Source organism: Cyprinus carpio, chromosome B9, assembly GCF_018340385.1.
Source record: "Cyprinus carpio isolate SPL01 chromosome B9, ASM1834038v1, whole genome shotgun sequence".
Lineage (NCBI taxonomy): Eukaryota > Metazoa > Chordata > Actinopteri > Cypriniformes > Cyprinidae > Cyprinus > Cyprinus carpio.
Genome location: NC_056605.1, coordinates 12,350,343 through 12,371,328, shown reverse-complemented (window position 1 = coordinate 12,371,328; position 20,986 = coordinate 12,350,343). Strand labels below are relative to the sequence as shown.

The 20,986-nt window shown below is 38.1% G+C and overlaps 1 protein-coding gene across 3 annotated transcripts in view; it reads left to right on the top strand.

The window, feature by feature from the left end:
* Positions 1 to 20,664, top strand: part of bmpr2b (bone morphogenetic protein receptor, type II b (serine/threonine kinase)) — a 66,476-nt gene extending 45,812 nt beyond the window's left edge. For 2 of the 3 annotated variants that reach the window (XM_042730989.1, XM_042730991.1), the window contains exons 4-13: positions 2,552 to 2,662; positions 2,751 to 2,842; positions 2,989 to 3,219; positions 8,036 to 8,150; positions 11,095 to 11,255; positions 11,423 to 11,570; positions 12,243 to 12,379; positions 12,816 to 12,988; positions 14,698 to 16,010; positions 17,577 to 20,664. In XM_042730989.1, the coding sequence (XP_042586923.1) occupies positions 2,552 to 2,662; positions 2,751 to 2,842; positions 2,989 to 3,219; positions 8,036 to 8,150; positions 11,095 to 11,255; positions 11,423 to 11,570; positions 12,243 to 12,379; positions 12,816 to 12,988; positions 14,698 to 16,010; positions 17,577 to 17,869 (2,774 nt within the window). In that variant the 3' untranslated portion in view covers positions 17,870 to 20,664. Of the gene's footprint in view, positions 1 to 2,551; positions 2,663 to 2,750; positions 2,843 to 2,988; positions 3,220 to 8,035; positions 8,151 to 11,094; positions 11,256 to 11,422; positions 11,571 to 12,242; positions 12,380 to 12,815; positions 12,989 to 14,697; positions 16,011 to 16,418; positions 16,466 to 17,576 lie in introns of all 3 variants that reach the window. The other variant, XM_042730990.1, reaches the window with a different exon arrangement.
* The last annotated feature ends 322 nt before the right edge of the window (positions 20,665 to 20,986 follow it).

The following is a 20,986-nucleotide window of genomic DNA, read 5'->3' as shown; positions in this document are numbered from 1 at the left end:
TAACCTTTTAACTTTAAAAGCATCTCAGCGCAGTGTCTTTACTCTTATACAGCACTGATACAAATAGACAATAGAGAAAAAAATTTAGGCAGGGCAGATTTATTGCAGGAAGGTTGTGACTGCGCACAGTTGCCAGGCATTATGAGTGGGAGATGGTGATTTCACAGAAGAGTTCTGGTTACCCAGGGAAACTGCATCTGTCCTGATGCTCGGTCTGAAAGAATGTGAAGGACAGGAGATCGGCTCGTGATGTGATGACAAACATGAGGCTACAGAGAGAAATGAAGTGCATTATTCCAATTGTCTCCATGAAGGACATAACATGACTAGAGAAAAATGTAACTTGATGACAAACTCCTATGGAATCATGGGAGGGAGTTAATCAGTGTGTTAAAAGCCATTATAAAACTCTCTCATGGCAGTACCACACACAGTACAGTGAAGATATCAGATGGTATTTGTTGATTATTATACGGTTATTTTATGGTATGTGTATCATAGTCATGCTTAGGATATGAAACATAGAAATACTTTTTGGCATATATTGTGATATTGAATCATTGGTGTATACCATTGTATTTATGGTAATTTTAATTAATGCAGTAGTAGATCCCTGGTACGTTTCCATGATTCTGTAATATTTTATTCATACAGAATATGAAATATGGAGATTTAACAAAGGAATGAGAGCTGTAATGGACAGGGAGCTGGAGGGAGACATACAGGAAGTATATAACAGGATTGTTTGTAGAGTCTGGAAGAGGGAGGGACACTCAGACATTCTGCCTCCGAGCTAAATGCCGCCGGCTCCAAGACATGTAAACAGTGTCTTTGCATATGTGAGAATGAGAGTGTGTTTTCTTTTTCTGTCGATATCTATAAATGCCTGTGTTTTATCCTCTGAGCATTAAATGAGTGTGGATATATACGAGTGTGTGTGAGAGATTAGTTTCCAGAAGCGAACACCAGCATGCAGTCTGATGCATTGCTGTGGATTAAATCTCATATGTATTGATCTGTCTTGAGAAACTCAAACCTTTTTGAGCTGTGTGATAGTGTAACACTGCAGGTCTGGTGCCGTTCTAGCTGCTGCAGTGGACCTGGGAGGGTCCAGCAGCTCTGAAATAGAGGCAGAAGTGTTGATTTGCATCTAAGCTGTGTTTTCCCATACATCCGCATTCATTGCCTTGAAAATAAACACAGATAACTTCCACATTTCCTGCATGCATCAGTTCACAAATTCATTTAAATGCGTAAACATCCACAATATTTAAAGCTCGATTTCTTATTTAATGATCATCTCATAGCAGTTGTGTGAGTGGGTTTGATTTAAAAGCACTGTCTTGCCGTTTTAAGTGTTTGTTTTCTTTCTCTCGGCTTGAAACTGAAGTCTAAAGCTGTGGTTTTATCATTCCCACTCATCTTTCTCTCTCTTTAGTTCTTTTTGTGTGAGAGCGGCTTTCTTGCCTCGAAGCTCTCACTCTTGTATGCAAGGACATGTCTGTGTCTGAAGCAGAGTGAGAAAATGGAGAAAGTGAAAAGAATCAAAAGCTGAAGAAAGCTAGCACTGAGTTTAATTGGATTTTGGAGGTTGTATGGCTCACGCACATGATAGACTAGAACGATTTCAATCATTTTGATAGATGATGCTGACTTCACTTTTCCAACTGTGATGCTGTTTTTTCGATTTCCTTGAACAGAAGTTAGAAGGATTTCTTTTGGTGGGGGGACTGTGAGATTTGAACAGAAACTGGTGGACACATTTGCATGGACAGAAATGGCATCGTAATATTTTCTGCTTGTCCCTTACTCAATTCCTATGGGCAGCAATAGACATAGTGTTTATCAAAATGACATTTTAATAACATTATTCACATCAGCAATAAAATCTGACAGCAGTGATATTAAAAATGCTGATTATTTAGCTCAAACCATGCAAAAACAAATGTATTATCATTCGTGTCCAGCTAAAAAACAACAACAACAGACATCTGTTTGATCAAAGAGATGATTGGCTCTTTTAACTGGAAGGCGGGACTTCTGTTCCTCTAGCTACCATAATGAGTGTGGACCCATTTTATACAAACTATAAAGTACTGATCAAAAGTTTTCGGGTCAGTATTTTGATTTATTTATTTTTAAAGAATTTAATACTTTTATTCAGCATGATTACACACTAAATTTATCAAAAGTGCCAGTAAAGACATTTATTATGTTACAAAACATTTAAAAGGAATGCTGTTTTTTTAACTTTATAGATTCAGCTTTTCTATTAGAGGAATATATTAGACTTGAAAATAGAAAACAGTTATTTTAAATTGTAATAACATTACACAATTCTGTCTTTTAAAGCCTCTGGAATATCTTGCTTCCTTAACTTTATTTATAACTGCATTTCTGTACAGTATATGATTTTGGGTTGTATTGATTTATTTTGTGGCAATTAACAGCATTTTGATTCTTTATTCAACATGCAAATTCAAAAACTAAAATGAGCTTAAATGTAAATAATGATTGAATGTCTAACATGCCTCTCTTTCTCTTTCTCCAGAAGAGCAGCAGCCTTTACACAGAGATGAGGCCATCTTCATCGCCCTCGCGTCTGTCTCTATAGTAGCGGTCTTGATCGTGGCGCTGTTCTTCGGCTATCGCATGATGATAGGTGAGATGCAGTACTCTTTGGTAAAGGAAGGTCACGTCATATTGTTACAGTGTTGTGATGCATTGTGTGCATACTGTGTTTATTACAGGCGAGTGTAAACAGGGTCTGCACAATATGGACATGATAGAGGCCGCACCGTCAGAACCGTCTCTGGATTTAGACAGTTTAAAGCTCTTAGAAGTGAGTTCAGCTCTTCTAGCTGCCACCAAATATGTGCACATGATCTTATTTTGATTTGGAATTGTATTGTGATGAACTTGAACCATCTGTATTTGTTTATCATGTTGCATCTGCTACAGTTCACACCTGAATAATTTTTCATGCAGTTGATTGGTCGAGGACGCTACGGTTCTGTCTATAAAGGATCACTGGATGAACGCCCAGTCGCCGTAAAGGTTTTTACCTACACCAACCGACAGAACTTTGTGAATGAGCGCTCCATCTACCGAACCCCTCTTCTGGAGCATGAGAACATTGCTCGTTTTATTGTTGGCGATGAGCGTCTCACGACGGATGGGCGGATGGAGTACCTGCTGGTTATGGAGTACTACCCTCATGTAAGTTTTGATCTGGTACAAGCCTTCTTTTCTCTCATCCTTAAAGTCGTATATGACTCAGCTCTGGTGTCTGCTTGCCCTGCTTGGTGTAGTTTTCCACATTTTACCTTCATCTGTCCTTTATTTCTCGTCTCTTTGTTTTATTGGTTTCTCCTGACTATTTCTGTCAAAGTCTGGAATGGAATCGAATGTCCTGCTGCTCTCTGGTCAGGTATTTTTATCCATGATTCAGATGGATTTCCAGCAGGCAGCAGGAGAAGGTTGACTTGGATGTCAGCTTTGTTTTTCAGTTGTGCCTGTTCATCTTTCTCTCTCTGTCTGACTGGCTCCTATTGTTTTCATTCACTTATTCTGTATCCATCTGCCATTGCAGTCAGAGAAGGTGTTTTTCTGTAAATTTTAAATACAGAGATTAATTCACAAAACAGCTGCGGCACTTTTGCATTTCAGCACAGATTTCTCTGTTGTATTCACTAACCACATGCAATCCAGTGCAGCACTAAATGTGCTGAAATTATGTGCTGCAGGGATGTCGTATTTTTGGAGGCCAATCTGGAAGTTAGCATCCCTCGACAAAAAAGCAATAGGATTTTTCCATTTGCTTTTGGATTATTGCAGAAAATAAGCTCTGTGACCAACAAAAGTTTATGATATTTACACATTTTGTTCACTGTGATAATCTTCACAAATGAGCTCAACTATGAATTCTGAAGACTAAATACCATTGCAAAATACAATAAAAACTAAAAAGCTTAAATTAGGTCATATATTGCATAGTTTGGAGTTAGAATAGTTTATTGTTAGCATCCGCCATTTTCAGCATGTAAAAGCTTTTAAAAATCACAAGTGAGATATATTACTAATGTATTTTATGTCATACAACAAAACATGAAAATATATTATGCTTGTGTTAACATAATAAAAAATAACATTGACTTCAGGACGATGGAACTGGAAGTTCAAAAGTGCTAACTTGGTTTTGCGGTTTAGGACTCATTTCTGCAGCACTTTATAGCGCTGTATTCAAATGAAGTCATTGTCACTTTTTTTTAAACACAAACATGCCTCTTTTCTTTGTGAAGCTTTTTAAATAGTCAATATGGGTATCTGGATTGGATCGGTGTGAAGCGATGCTTTACATTCCCAGTAAAGTATGTCAGATTGCAGTAGTCTGTTGCATCCTTGACAACCTCCCACTCAGAACCAACAAGTTGGGAAATTACCAAGTGCAAAGGCCGTTTTATGTTGTTATCTGGCTTATTTATGCATGTTTATGCCACTATCTAATTTGCGTAATTCATTTAATTGGGTGCTAAAACAATGCAAACACAACATGCAAATAAACAGACCTATCAATGGGCGCAATTCATTCTTAGTCATCCCCCCCACAGCTTTCAGAACTCACACAAAACATGCACAATAAAGCCCCGTTCATTCACACCAAGAACGATAACTATAAAGATAATGATATTAGCGTCCACATCAGCGAACGATGTCATCTGTTTATTCTAACCACACGTGCATCTGCCGCTTTAAATTCTCGAGCTCGTTACAGCAGAATGGATTCTGATTGGCTGTCAATTTTTATCGTTCATCAGCTGGAGAAAAAACATTTTGAAAGTGATTCCAACTATATAGTTTCTCTTTGTCTTTATCGTTATAGTTTTGGTGTGGACTCTGCTATTCTTTAAAATTGAGTTTAGTCATACTGAGTTTGACTTTATCGTTATCTTTATAGTTATTGTCCTTGGTGTGAACGGGCCTTAACAATAGCCCAGCATTCTTTGAAAAATGTTTTCCTGTACATTCCTGTTTGACATGTCATAACTCGCAGGTTTGTCTGCAAGTGTGCCTGTTCTACCCGCCTGGGCCTTTTGAATGGCAGTAAGGAATGAGACACACCTTTATTGTGTCTGGCTGCAGACAGACAGCGCTCTGTTGAGACATCAATGTGTTTGCTCTTGCCCTCTTTCACTTCTGATGAATGAATTATATAATGAATGAACTAGCCTAAAGACAAAATACAGGAAGAACCCTTGTAGGTGAATGTTCGTTTCCTATTTAGACATGAATTGATGGTTTGCTTTAGGCTGAATCGAAGAACTTTCTGGATTTTTGTACCTTTTCAACTCTGTAACTTGAAATGATTATATCTGGTATAATTTAAGGAATTCAATTGCTATAAAAGGGTATACCAGATTTTTTTTCTAATTAAAACATGATTATATACAGTACATAGTCGCAAATTAACTGGATGGAAATAACAAGCTTAATTTAGCTACTGTTTAATGAGTGATTGAGAGTTAGGTAAGCTGAGGGTTTCAGCATGACGGTATTTTTTTAACAGATCTTTTTTTATTTTTATTTTAGAGACATACTAAAATGTGTGCGCTCAGAAAACCGTATATCAGAAGTTTAAACTAATATGGTTTAAAATAGGCATTTTCAAAATGATATAAGTGATCTGTGGGGTATTTTGTGCTGAAACTTCACAGACACAATCTGGGGACACCTGAGACTTATATTACATATTGTAAAAAGCGGCATTATAGGTCTCCTTTAAAGGAATATTGCAACTTGTGGTGTTCAAATCATGCAAAACACTATCCCAGAATCTGTGGAGGAAAAAATAATACAATAAATAGACAGAAATGTCATTTAAAGTTGCTCAAGGTTGCAAAGCATGAATAGAAAAGTTAGATAAACGTGTGTGGGCTCTCTATTGTTATCCTGCCATTTGCTTAGCAACATGCTTCAGTGAAAGCAGTTATGAGTCAAGTCTACCGTGCACTTCCCGTGAGGAGCCATTTTTGTCGTTTTGTGTGGCAGATGTGCCTAAAAAGAGCTCTGAAACATCCCTTATAATATGGTTCCATGTCAGTTAGGATGCTGCCTTAGAAGACAGCTGCCTATGTGTGCAGTAGACAGCAAAGCAGCACACTAGGTTTTGGAGCAAAGTCTGTGTCTGTATCAGTCAGTGTTCTGTCTGTAACACGTCGTTAGAAAGACTGAATGCCTGGACCAGTGTCCGGGGATAACATCATTGTCCCTGTCGCTATGGTAACATGGAGACTCAGGCAGGGCTTGAGGGAAAGCGATTGGCTTTTATGGCTCTGATGTACACTTACAGGTAGATAATCGTTCCTCTACCCAGAGCGCCCTGTAGTCTGTTAGTTTTCTCTCACACCCGTCCATCCTAGATGACAGGTCAAAAATCTCTTGATCTGTGTCGTTGTTATTCACTATTATTAGCATGCACTGCAAGACTGCATGATTAATACATTTCTCAATCGTTAGGGTAATTTTTTATTCTTAAAGTGAATCAAATTAAAAAAAAAAAAAAATTATAAAAAATATTTGTTTTTGATTTTAGTTGATATTGTAACCATATTATAATATTACCTTATATGTGAATTTTTTTTTTTGTTTACAATTTTTTTATATATATAAAAATACTGTATGTTTTTTAATTTATATTATAATTATATTATAATATTCAATTAAAAAATATTTATTGTTGATTTTAGTTTAGTTGTAACCATATTATATTAGGCTACCTTATTTTATTTTGTTAATTTTATAAAAAATAAAATAAAAAAAAAGATATGCTTATATATACTTATATTGTAACCATATCATAATATTATCTTAATGTATCTGTTATATTGTAACCATGTTACAATATTACCATATATGTGAATCATTTTTTTTTACAAAGCAAATATATATTTTATAAAAAAATGTTGTTTTATTTATTACTATATTATAATATTCAATTTGTACAAAATATTTATTGTTGATTTTAGTTTAGTTGTAACCATATTATACTACCTTGTATTATGTTAATATTAAAATGATTCGTTGTCTATTTTATTTATATTGTAATCATATCATAATACTATCTTAGTTATGTTTTATTATCTTATTTACATTTAAATATTTGTTTTGTATATGAAAACTGCATGCCAAGTTCTTTAATTTAGAAATGAAAAATGCAACAATGCCAGTATTCACGTATCATTTGATTGACCACTGGATTCATTGACAAACACATCTATGATTGGTTAAAATGCTCAACCAAGTGCAAAAAAATTTTGCAAATAAAATATTTTATTGCGCCAAGAGTGAACCAAAATTCAATTCTTTAATCATCACTTCATTCACATTCAAGAGCTTGCCATCAGGACAGTGACCTTCGTGAGATTACAATTCAATGTTAAACAGCATGCCACAGTGACAGTTAACTAATAAGCAACTATTTGACCCACTTTTTGAATTGGCTCACAGTATGATAATTATTGATATTTCTACAACATACATAATTACATCCGCCTCTCTACAGCACTGCATGTACTGTATGTACAGTAGCTTCCTGTTGAATCCATTAAATCTAATCTACAGTATTACTTCTGTAGTTTAGTTCAGGAAAATGTATTTACAGCACTGTTTGTTGTTGCTGGTAGTTTTAATTGCGTTGCCTAAATACCCCAGAGGCAGTAATTAGTTGCAGGCGGCTTTACATTCAACTTTGTTGAAGCTCCAATTTATTATTCAAGAGCTTCATAAGCTTTATATCTGCTCTGCAGAGATTTGAAACGCTGATGTTAAAGCAATGATGAGATGTGCAGGGAAAAAAGCAGCAATATTGATGAGGATAGATTGTTATTGTAGAGCAGTGTTAAAAACACAGTTCTTATTTTCTACAAGCGAGATGTTACTGCAATAACCACTACGTCCATGTTCTTTCATGACCCTTTAAAGCAGTTACAGGCTCTGTGTGCGTGTGCTTGTTTAACTGTACTGTGTCTGTTTGCAGGGCTCTCTGTGTCGGTACCTGAGTCTGCACACGATGGACTGGGTGAGCTGCTGTCGTCTGGCACATTCGGTGACGAGAGGACTGGCCTACCTGCACACCGAGCTGCTGAGAGGAGGTGAGGGTCACCTCTACATCTGTGCACACACATCTTACATTCTAGCGCTTTCTTTATTTTTCACCAGCTTGAGGTATATTTGGCTGCACATTCAAAGGAATGAAGCCTTGTTGCTGTAAACCGATTGATATCTTGTACCTTTTATGTGTCAAATATATTTCATATATTTCGTCAAACCTTTTAAATATCAAATACGAGAAGGAAAAATACTGTCAATGGAATATGAGTATGACTGGAATTAAGCAAAATAATGAATAATACTTGAGTAACGGTAAATTAATAACATAAGACAGTAATATGGATGTAATGTAATAAAATCATAAATGAGTCATAAAATAACTCATAATGAATAAATATATATATTGAATGAATATGAAAACATAACCATATTAAAAATTTGCATACACCAATACATCAAGCAGGGATGCATTAAATTGATCAAACGTGACAATGAATATATTTATAATGTTAAAAATATTTCTTTCAAATAAATGCAGTTTTGTAAGTCGCTTTGGATAAAATAATCTGCTAAATTAATAAATATTAATGTTTTTAACTTTCTATTAATCAAGAATGCTGAAAATATGGTTTCCAAAAATATCAAATCCGCAAATCAGCCTATTAGATTGACTTCTGAAGGATCATGTGACACTGAAGACTGGAGTAATGATGCTGAAAATTTTAATAAAGTATATAAAAATAGTAATAAATTTAAAAATATAAAACAAATTATTGTATTTTTGATCAAATAAATGCTGTAGTGCATATAAGAGACTTCTCTAAAAAAAAATAACTTTTCAACAGTTGTTTATATAGTTAAGATTTCAATCCAAGAACATTGCAATTGAGTTTGTTTGTGCTAGTGGTGGCTGATACACCACAGGTGTGATGGGTATAGAAATTAGCAAAGTCTCATGGGAAAAATAAATCCTAACACAAGCCTTTTAAGTTTCGCACCAGCTTGCAGTTTGAACATATGAACATGAGTCATCTGACCACTAGGAGACTTTAAAGATGATCACAGATTCAGAATTCCCTTAAAAGCCGTTTGATGTCTGACTTCAAATCTTCAAATAAGAAGCGAGTACTTATCTTTCCATTTCGATGTCAACAGACTTTGCTGTTTGATTGGCATATAATTTAGCAGAAGTCTGGTGGGAGATTTCAATCATAACATACCCTGGAGGCGCAGATGTGTTCATAAGATATATGACAAGCATTTTAATAAAGTCATGTAGAAGAAAAATAGAGGCTGAATACACTATTAAGGAAGGTGAATTTTCTGGTTTTCTGTATGTGCTTTCTTCCACTTGTTTCTTCAGTGAATGGTTCTTGGGTGCTCTAGACACATCACTCTTATGTTTTTAGCTGCCTTAGCTCAGCAGGAATCTGTGTCTAACCACATGGGTTAAAAAAAGCTGTGTGAATCCACCCAAAGAGCCAGTTGACTGCTCTGCTGCGTCACATAGAAGCTGCCTTCTCTAATCTGCACATCTGGGTCAGACAGAATGTTTTCTGTAAGAGGAATGAGACACTATTCATTTTTTACGATGTGTCTTTGTGTTTAACAGAATGACGGCGTGTAGTTAAGAAAGTCCCTGGAACTTCTTGGCTGGAAAAAGCTTCTTAAATTAAAAAAATTTGATTAAGATGGACAGTTTGAAATATGACGTTACACGAGATGTTTTCCATGGAAACTGGTTTTCAATATCAGCATGAAAACAAACTGATCAGTGTTTTATTTTTTTGGTCTTAAAGGGCCAGTGTGCAGTGCAAAAGAGATAACACTCGGCTAATTTGTGCGTCGCGCTCCTCATGTTTCTCTGGGTGCTGCTGGAGCATCGCCAGAGGTCTGCAGACAATCTGCAGCTCATCAGACCTCGAGTTCATTTCCCACTCGGCTGTCTCTGACCCTATCCTCATTATGAACCGTTCACCAGCTTCCTGCATATGTCGTCATTATTACGAGCTGATCTCCGTACAGTCGTGCTTCAGATTGCTCAGCCGCTGCCCTCATTACTGGCTGAACTTTAGAGCCAGACAGGCAGCATGCGTGTGGAGGATGGGGGAAGGACTGGGAGAGAGGGCATTCATCCTGAAACTATTACTCACATCATGTGCTTCTCTCTGCGCCCTCTGCTGGCTGTGTTGTGCAAGTGGTTTGTAAAGACTTCTCAAAAAACAATATGTGACTCTGGACCACAAAAACTATCAGAAGTCACACACACAGGTATATTTGTAGCAATAGCCAACAATACATTATATGGGTCAACATTATTGATTTTTCTTTTATGCCAAAAATCATTAGGATATTAAGTAAAGATCATGTTCCATGAATATATTTTGTAAATGTCCTACCGTAAATATATCAAAACTTAATTTTTGATTGGTAATATGCATTTCTAAGGACTTCATTTGGACAACTTTAAAGGCGATTTTCTCAATATTTTAATTTTTTTTTTTTTTTTAAGATTCTAGATTCTCAAATAGTTGTATCTTGATCAAATATTGTCCTATCCTAACAAACCATAAATCAATGCAAATCTTATTTATTCAATTTCAGAAGATGTTCATAAAATTTACCCTCATATGGACAGTTAAAGTCACTTTTTAACTATTAAATAAGTCACTATTTAATTTGTATAAACATATGCAAAAATACCATTTAAATGTTTGGTGCTGGTAAGATTTCTTAATGATTTTAAAATAAGCGACCCTAAGAGACTAATTTACAAAATCTAAAAAAAAAACTTTCAGACTGTATGATCAAAAATGCAGTAAAAACAGTGAAATATTATTACAATTCATAATAACGGCTTTCCATTTAATCTGTTTTAAAATGTTATTTATTTCATGATGGCAAAGTTGAATTTTCAACATCCAGGTTCACTTTTTGTGACTCCACAGTTACTAAAACTCTTTAAACATGATCTCTCTGTTACAGATTTATATAAACCTGCCATTTCACACCGGGATCTAAACAGCCGTAATGTTCTGGTGAAGAACGATGGCACGTGTGTGATCAGTGACTTTGGCCTGTCCATGAAGCTGACGGGAAATCGCCTCGTACGGCCTGGTGAAGAGGAAAACGCCGCCATCAGTGAGGTCAGCCCATAAGCACTCGCTTGACTGGAATATAATAACAGTATATTATTGTTAGTGCACATGACCCAGTTATGGTCTTGTTGGTAGTTGGAAGTGTCCAGAATGGCTGATCCAGACCCACCATAAGAGCACGTTTCCCCTCACACCTGTATTACTCTGCTGTCTAGGTGGGCACAATCCGCTACATGGCGCCGGAAGTGCTGGAGGGAGCGGTGAACCTCAGGGACTGCGAGTCGGCTTTGAAACAGGTGGACATGTACGCCATCGGCCTTATCTACTGGGAGACCTTCATGAGATGCACTGACCTTTTTCCAGGTGAGGACCACAGCTCTGCACAAACAACAGCAAGGATGTGGATATACTACTGGCTAAGCAGAACTGGCTGTAGCATGTAACATCAGAAAGTACATTTTTATTTATTTTATTTGTTTTTATAAATGACAGCTTCAAGTTGCTTCCATGGTATAAGCATGGTTTAATGCACAGCAAGGAGGCAAGAACCTCCCAAATCAAAGCGCCTCCACCTTTTTATTACATGAAAGATGTAAAATATTGCTCACAGCAGGATGTCCGACTGTAATTATCTTAAAATATTTTTCATTGAAAGGATGTTTTTACAGAAGCGGTGCTTTGATGATGGTAGCAGAGATACTTTGGGGTTTGGGCTGAATTTAGAGGTGAAACTTCTGTAGATTGTGTAACAGCATCCTTTCAGAGAAGTTGTTTCATACTTCATCCCTGTCAAAAAAATTGGCCATCTGGTTGGTGGGTATCTTGTTGAGCATCTTGACCCATCCCTAGGCTCAATCTCTTACTTCATAACCATTAGGCCACACTGTTGGGTTACAACAAAGACTGTGTTGTATCCTGCTCATTATGTTCATGAAATATGAGTGTGCCTCACCTTATTGAGTATTTTTCAGTTAATTGTAGTGAGTGCAGGCGTATGGAGGTCTCTACTGACTGACTTTCCTTTGTTTTTTTGAGGGGAGGCAGTGCCAGATTACCAGATGGCCTTCCAGGCCGAGGCAGGGAACCACCCCTCCTTTGAGGACATGCAGGTGATGGTGTCCAGAGAGAAACAGAGACCCAAGTTCCCAGAAGCTTGGAAGGAGAACAGCCTGGTGAGTCACTGAGACGATCTCATTCTGTTCTTGTGACAGGAAGTGGTCAGATTATTGCTGCAAGATCAGCTGAAGCTCTTCATTCACTTGAGTTAATACAGTTCTTTTTGTTGTTCTGTTATCCAAATCATATAAAAGTGGAACCGGTTGATACTGGCCAACCAAGCTGTTGATCAGGCTGATTTAGTTTCATTTGGTGAACCTGGTCATCCAAGGAAGTTTACTGGTTGGGCTAGTTAACCATCCTGTTGGATACGCCAGCATATATCAGCACACATTATATGCTGATCTTTGCAGTACAGTGTGTTTACAACAGAATCTAAAGTGATTCAAGCATGATGAAATCGAACATGATGAGCACATAACATTGTTGTGGCAACCACCACAGTATTCATTATCAATGTGTTTTTGACACATTGACTCTCCTCTCTCCCAGGCCGTGCGCTCTCTCAAGGAGACTATGGAGGATTGCTGGGATCAGGATGCAGAGGCTCGTCTGACAGCGCAGTGTGCAGAAGAGCGGATGGCAGAACTGCTGCTGATCTGGGAAAGAAACAAACCCGTCAGCCCCACCATCAATCCCATGAGCACAGCGCTGCAGAACGAGAGGTCTGACCACACCACACACACTCTCACAGTCACTCCTGACCAGCTCATGAATAAATGAGGGGGAAGTGTGCTTATTACACACTTAATTGTTCTTGATTGGGGTTTTTGTAATTCGATTTTTTTGCCACGCTCTCTGCCTTTTCTAAATAATGCGAAGGAGCTGTAAGCAATTTATCATCGAAACTTTGCCTGATGTCTTACCTGTTTTACTGAATTAGGAGTACTGAAACAAAATATATTACTCACAGCAAAATCTTTAAACTAATAAATGTGAAGTACAAAAAAAAGTACTAAAATTGTTTATATATTTTATTATTTTTAAATAAATATACATTATAATTCATAGATAATGTAGCTAGGTGTAATAAGTGAAATAATTTACTGTAATCTTTACTGATACTTTTCTTTTTTACAAAATAGTATCATAAATAATAATATACAAAATATTATAAAATAAGGGTAATTTATTTTTTAGGGAACATAAGATATGAACATAATTCTTAAAATATAATATAATATTGTAATAATGTTATTATGTAAAAAATAAAGGCCTATTCTATCAGTTAAAGGGATACTCCACCCCAAAATGAACATTTTGTCATTAATCACTTATCCCCATGTTGTTCCAAACCCGTAAAAAGCTCTGTTCTTCTTCAGAACACAGTTTAAGATATTTTGGATGAAAACCGGGAGGCCTGTGACTGTCCCATAGATTGCCAAGTAAATAACAGTGTCAAGGTCCAGAAAAGGTATGAAAGTCGTCGTCAGAATACTCCATCTGCCATCAGACCTGCAATCTGGGTTGTATGAAGCAACGGGAACACTTTTTGTTAGCGAAGAAAACAAAAATAACGACTTTATTTAACAATTCCTTTGTCAACAGTCTCCTCTGTGTCTCTTCATATCACTGTATGCTGTGTATGCTCTTCTGTATCATACGCGCCACAAGGTTGCGCTGTTTTATTTCAAATCAAAACTAAATACACGTAGAAACAGTGCATCCTTTTGGCGCGGTTGACACAGAAGAAGAACCCAGATTGCACGTCTGATGGCAGATGGAGTATTCTGACGACGACTTTCATATCTTTTATGGACCTTGACACTGTTATTTACTTGGCAGTCTATGGGACAGTCACAGGCCTCCCGGTTTTCATCCAAAATATCTTAAATTGTGTTCTGAAGACGAACTGAGCTTTTACGGGTTTGGAATGACATGGGGGTAAGTGATTAATGACAAAATTTTCATTTTGGGGTGGAGTATCCCTTTAATAGCCATTTCATTAGTGGGATAATGTACTGTTAACCAGCAAATATATAAAAAATGTAAATTATAATTCATAGATAATGTGGCTGGGTTTAAGTGGGAAAATTTACTGTCATAATATACAAAATAAGACATAATAAGGGTCATTTATTCTACACATATAAACATAATTTGTAAAATATAATATAATATAATATTAATATTATTATATTTTAAAAAAATGCTTTTTTATTTGGTTAATAGCCATGTACAAAGTGGGATTATGTACTGTCAGCCAGCAAATATAACACAAACCCCTTCAGGGTCATTCTTGATGGGCTCCTGATCACCCTGTCAGGGTTTATTTTGTGAAAATGACCCGTACATTATCTGATATTTACAGCACCTTTAATTAAATGGACCATCTGTTCGATTTGACCACTGTTCTCTCTCTCTGTTCTTGTAGGAATCTTACCCACAGCCGCAGGGCTCCCAAAATGGGATCTTACCCAGATTACTCTTCATCCTCTTACATCGAGGATCATGAGGGCATGGTGAAGAACCTCCCAGGTGACGTCTCCACGTCTGGCACGTCCTCTGTGGGTGGCATGGGTTTGAGCGGCATCAGCGGCGGCGTGGCGGTGACAGGAGAGAAGAACAGAAACTCTATCAACTACGAGAGACAGCAGGCTCAGGCCCAAGCTCGGCTGCCCAGTCCAGAGACCAGCGGCACGAGTCTGTCTGCTACAACCACTACAACTGGCCTCACACCCAGCACCATCATGACCACCATCTCTGAGTCAGGCCACTCGGAGGAGGCCGGAGCCCGGGGAAGTGTACCAGTGTGCCTTCAGCTCACAGAGGAGGACCTGGAGACCACCAAACTGGACCCCAAGGAGGTGGACAAGAACCTGAAAGAAAGCTCTGATGAGAACCTGATGGAGCATTCGCAGAAGCAGTTCAGTGCTCCTGACCCGCTCAGCTCAGGCAGCTCCAGCCTCTTGTACCCGCTGATCAAACTCGCCGCAGAAGTGACTGGAGGATCAGGAACTGGCAGCCAGGGGGATTTCGGGGTGGGCGGCAGTGGAATAGGCGACACTCCTACAGCCATGTTCCCTCTTCCCAAACAGCAGAATCTCCCCAAGCGGCCCACCAGCTTGCCCCTCAACACCAAAAATTCTGGCAGGGAGTCCTCGTCATCACGGTTGAAGTTTGGCAAGCACAAGTCCAACCTGAAGCAGGTGGAGACGGGCGTAGCCAAGATGAACACTGTAGTGACAGTCGAGCCACACTTGGTCACTGTCACTAACAATGGGCCCAGTGTCCATAGCGGCGTTGGAGTGGTCGTTGTTAATGGATATGGTGGGGGCAGTGGCGCTGGCTCATCTGATGCATTTGGGAACACCAACCCAGCCGGGCCGCAGGGTGATGGTGGTGCACCTCTGCTCCAGAGCCAGCTGAGTGGAGAAGACAGCCGCCTCAACATTAACATCAACTCCAGCCCCGACGAACACGAGCCCCTGTTGAGGAGAGAGCAGCCAGCGGCACGCGATCACTCCGGTCGCACCAACTCCAATAACAACAACAGCAACATCCACACAACCGCCACGATTCGTACCTTAGCTCCTGTAGACGCCCCGATGGAGACATTAACCTGCCCTCCGGGGGCATCAGATGGAAGCGATGATGGGGTTCCTCTGAGACGGCATAAGCCCAGGAGACCCGAGCGGCCAAACTCACTGGACCTGTCAGCAACTTCCCAGGATTCTTCTCTTCTGGGTAAGATCAGTTTTAGTTTGGACCTGAAGTCACTAGGTTTTGGAATGCCTGAAATACTGTAGGTGTCAGTGCGGTCAAAGGTGCTCTCCAATGCAAATGCTGTTCCAGAATTTTGGTAGCAAAACAATTTTTTTTCTAAATGAAATTAATACTTTTATTCAGCAAGGATGCATTAAATTGTATAAAAGTACAGTAAAGACATTTAGAATTTCACAAAAGGTTTTTGTTTCAAGTAAATACTGTTCTTTAGAACTTTCTGTTCTACAAACAATTCTGAAAAAAAAAAAAAAAAAAAATCTTCACAAAAATATTATGCAGCACAACTGTTTTCAACTTTGATAATAATAATAAATCTTTCTTTAGCAGCAAATCATCAAACTAATCTGATCCCAATTTTTTTTATGACAGACGAAAGTTTCGGAGGCAGTGTGTAAACGTGATGGACACAACGTGAGGTTGTATTTATTTTTTAACGTGCGAAAATTTCGGATTAGAATTTCAGACTTACTGTGCAAAGACCTTAAAATCTTATTTTATCAAACATACATTAGAAACAGTAATATTTTGAAATATTATTACAATTTAAAACTAATGTTGAAGAACAGTTTAATTTTTGATGCTTTTTAAATTGTTTCTTTTGATCAATTTAATGCATCTTTTCTAGATAAAAATAATTTTCTTTAAAAAACCTTACTGAGCCCAACCTTGTGTGAACATTGTGTTCATGTAATCCTGTTGTTCATGTAGATTAAAGCAGAAATTTTTATTTAAACAATTAGAGATATTGTGCAAGTTTGCATTTTTATATGCTACATTTTTGTAATCCAACATGAATTAAATGTAATAGAGATTATTTGAGCGTAGATGAAGTGTTATTTTAGGGAAATTAAATAAATCAATCACCATTGGTATGCTTGTACCAGCAGACCTGTGTTGTTATGAGTTTGGAGACAGTCTCAGAGCATCCCTGATGAACAGTGTCCCAGGAGCAGGGTGGAGGAGCCGGTGTGCGTGTCAGCCTGGCTGCAAACAATAACCACCCAAAAAAAAGACGCCAGGCTGTTTTCCCATCTGAGCTCACTATATCACGCTTTGCCCAGATAATCAAGAGCACACCTCCTCAAAAGCTAAACGTTTCGTAGAAAAAAGGATGAGTGGCTAATCATACTTTCTCTCCCACTCTCCAGCTCATTGTGGTGGAGTGTTTAGATGTTGAGAAGGAAGGAAATTCCACTGGATTGATAAGAATCCAGAAAACATTCGGCCTCAGTTGGCAGCAGCGATAAAGAGTGATGCTAACAGACAGATGCGAGCGTGATGACGGAGCGGAGACATGAACCGCTCGAACCCGATGATTCAGACTGGAGCGCACACAGAGAGAGTTAGTGTGGGAAAGGTCAACCACAAATTTGAGTGTGCTGAAATACTGCTCTCTTGTGCTTCACTGGGCGGGATGTTTGGAGCAGCTCTGCTAGTATTCCCAATAGACACATTGCAACACACAACTGTTTTTTTATTGAAGTATCAAGGATGTCTGTTAAAACATGACCTCCTTTTCTGTTTTAGATGAGGTCGTGTCACAAGAGGAAAAAGCCGGATCGGCCGAGAAGATTAAGAAGCGTGTAAAGACACCTTATTCTTTGAAAAGGTGGCGTCCTTCTACATGGGTCGTCTCTTCAGAAACGCTGGACGGAGAGGTGAATAACAACGGGCACAGCCAGCAGGCGGGGACGGCAGCGACTGGAGGTGCTCACTCGAGTTCTAGCCAATCAAAATCCAGCATCGCTGTGTTCCTGGTCAGCGGAGGTACTGCGACCGCCACTCTTGCCTCCGACCCACCAGATATGACCCGCCTGTGAACTCGAACACAGGAGGGGTTTGTCTATGCTATCGTGCTCCAAGAACTGATCCAGCTGATGACCGAAAAGAAATATCCGAAAAACGTTTTTGGAAAGCCGACTCTTGAAGGGATGTGGGATTTGGCAAGCACTTACCTTTGTTGAACTTATCCGACTTTGTTTTGAAGAAATCGCTTTAAACCGAACCCAGCTATGCAGCAACATTGGCATAAAATGCTTCCAGTTGTTTCTGTTGTTTCTTTTTCAATTGTTTTTATGGTTCTTCTTTCATTTGTTGCACTTTTTTTGTAAGCAATCTTAATCGCAAATCCTCCGACCATTTTCAAGACTGATCTTAAAACTGAAAAACGGAAATGACAATGTGTTGATTTAACAATCATAGTAAATTAGGCAAAATTCAAATCATGTCCATCTAAAGAAAAAAAAAAAAGGCAGTTGTCTTTAAGACAGGGTTGACTGCAACTCTAATACCGTTTAACCTACAGTACATTCATATGTTTTATATTTGTTGTACGTATCTGTGTACTCATTTTTGTATAATATTTTGAAATGTGCAATAGACTTTAGCTTTGAGGTGCTCCATAAGACAATTTCATTTTGCTCTGTGTTTTTTGCCGCTTTTGGTTGTTTCTTGTCTTTAGTTTAATATCTTGAAGCACTGCACTTAGCAGTGGCAATCCTGTGTCCATTCGGCCACCCCGACTGCAAACATCGAAACGTCGCACAAATGACAATCCCACACCTTTTCACCAATCCCATCACTCTTGAAAAGGGAAGTAAACAGAAAACATTGGGGTGTTTGCTTTAATTACCGGACTTCTCACAAGCTTCAACGAGGACAGTAGTTTTTTTTTTCCTGTTACACTACAAGTCAGGCATCAACCTGGACTGTTTGCTGGTAATCGTGCTTTCTGAAGACACTGAATAATCAAATCCGTCTCTGCACATGCTCAGTGCAGTTTTACCTCTGTGAGAGTGTATGTAAATGTGTATGTGTGGGTCTACTTCTGCTTTACTGAGCTCCTCGGATCACCGCTGAAAAGGCATCAGTCAAACAATATTTCCACTTCCCATCTCTGCCAGGACAGTGAACGTTGCTCCGTGTGCTTCAGAAAGCAAAAACACACACATATACGTACATACGCCATGAACAAAATATATACAGTATGTACAGACTGAAGCTCACAGCTACTTTACTTCTGTTCTAGCCTCTGTTAAAATAAGCTGACATGATAGTGTACAATAAGAAATCATGATTTTATCCATTTTAGATATTTTTCTCTCTTTATTTTTTTTAAATGTTTAATTTATGTAGTACCCAGGGCCATCTTCATTCTCTGGGTTTATTATTCACATGAAATCGAATCGGTAAGTTGTTTATAATCATGTAAATTGATCTTATTTCAATGATACTTTCAATCAAATACATCAGAAAAGCATGTAGTTTTACCCTTCGTTTTTGTGTTTTTTTATCTGCTGCCTTATGCGGAAAACTATGGACATGAGCCATTCAAATAATTACATAGTGATGAGGAAAATTCCCTCATATAGCAAGGCCCTGCTTTGCTTGAAATACCAGGAAAACGAAGATAGCACATGTTTGATCAGAGAGCTCTTAGTGTGCTTGTATATGTTTTCCATAATGAGTGTGGGGATTAACCAAGATTTGGCACAAGCCAGCATTATCTTTGGACTTTGTCCATTCCAGAGCGGGGAACTTTCAAAAAGTCATCTGATTTTTCCCTTCCACTGGCTTTTTCTGTCGGAAAACAAGACGATACAGTGCAGTTTAGTTTCTCACGCCCTTTTTTCTGAACCAATCAGCGCTTCAGTCTGACTTTTGTATATGTTTGTAATATAGGCCAACCTCTGTGGTGTAAATATATACGGTGCATTTGTATGCACATTATACAGACTCTTCATCTGTTGCTTTGGGACCAAGAACAACGCTAAATCACTGTGAGATAAACACAGTAACGTCAGACTGTTCTCAGCTAGATACGTCAGTGTGAATGCTGGAGAAGATTGTGAACTGAAATGAGGAATAATAGCCTAATAAGACTAAACAAACCTCCAGTGCTAATTCGACTGGAATGAACAAACGTGTATGATTTAGACTAAAGCGTTGAAGCTGAAACATTGATGAAGCTGAGTCACTGGCAGTGTAGTTTGTTCAGGAGGACTGTCCATCTGCTACATGTTAATAATGCAAGATGTTTACACCACAGCCTTTGTCCAGTTTCAACAGCACACTGTTGAATACCGAATCATTTACACATACTACATGCCTTGTTTATTCTTGAAGCAGGACTTAAAAAGTCAGAATTTTTTAATTCAGTCAAGTTGCAGGAATGTTTTAACTAAACCAAGTTGTACTCTTGCGTTTAAAACGAACCGGTTACTGAAACCTACATTGATTGGAACTCATTACACTCGCAAAACCAAACATGAAAATGACAAATGGCTAACAACGTGCTCCCTAAAACACAAACTTTGCATATGAGTGAATAAATGAAGGGTCTGTGTTGACAAGCTGCTGATTTTCTTTTTTACTTCTGAGTTCATTTTGAAGCTGAAGTCTTCATTTGGCCCCTGCATAGATGGATGTTCAAAAAAGCCACTGACATGTTTTCTATCACAGCTTGTAAAGTAAGCACTTTGAGAAAAAGAACAAATGATAACTCATGCTTTTAGTCTATTCAGAAAATGTTTTAAAATGCCATTTAGAAAATAAAGCTTGCTGTACAACCCTGCATTACTCAGCTGATTAAAGATTATATTAATGAAAACCTTTATATGATGTTTACTTGTCATTTGTTTCCTCTTAACTGGTCAAATGTATAACTACTGGGATCGTTTATAAACTACTTACACTGAAGTTTAATTTATTAAGTGGCCACATGAGGGTGGTAAAGGCAACCACACACAACAGTTCCCATTCAAGTAACCGTGCAGATCATTTAGATACATGTTTAACTTTGATGTGGGCACGCGTGAACTGATCTTGTGTATTTAATCTGGTGTCTAAACACACATGCATAAATAACATGGCATTAGTGAGCACATGACTTACTCATCTTAAAGATACGAACGGTAGCCTTTAAAAAAAAAAAAAAA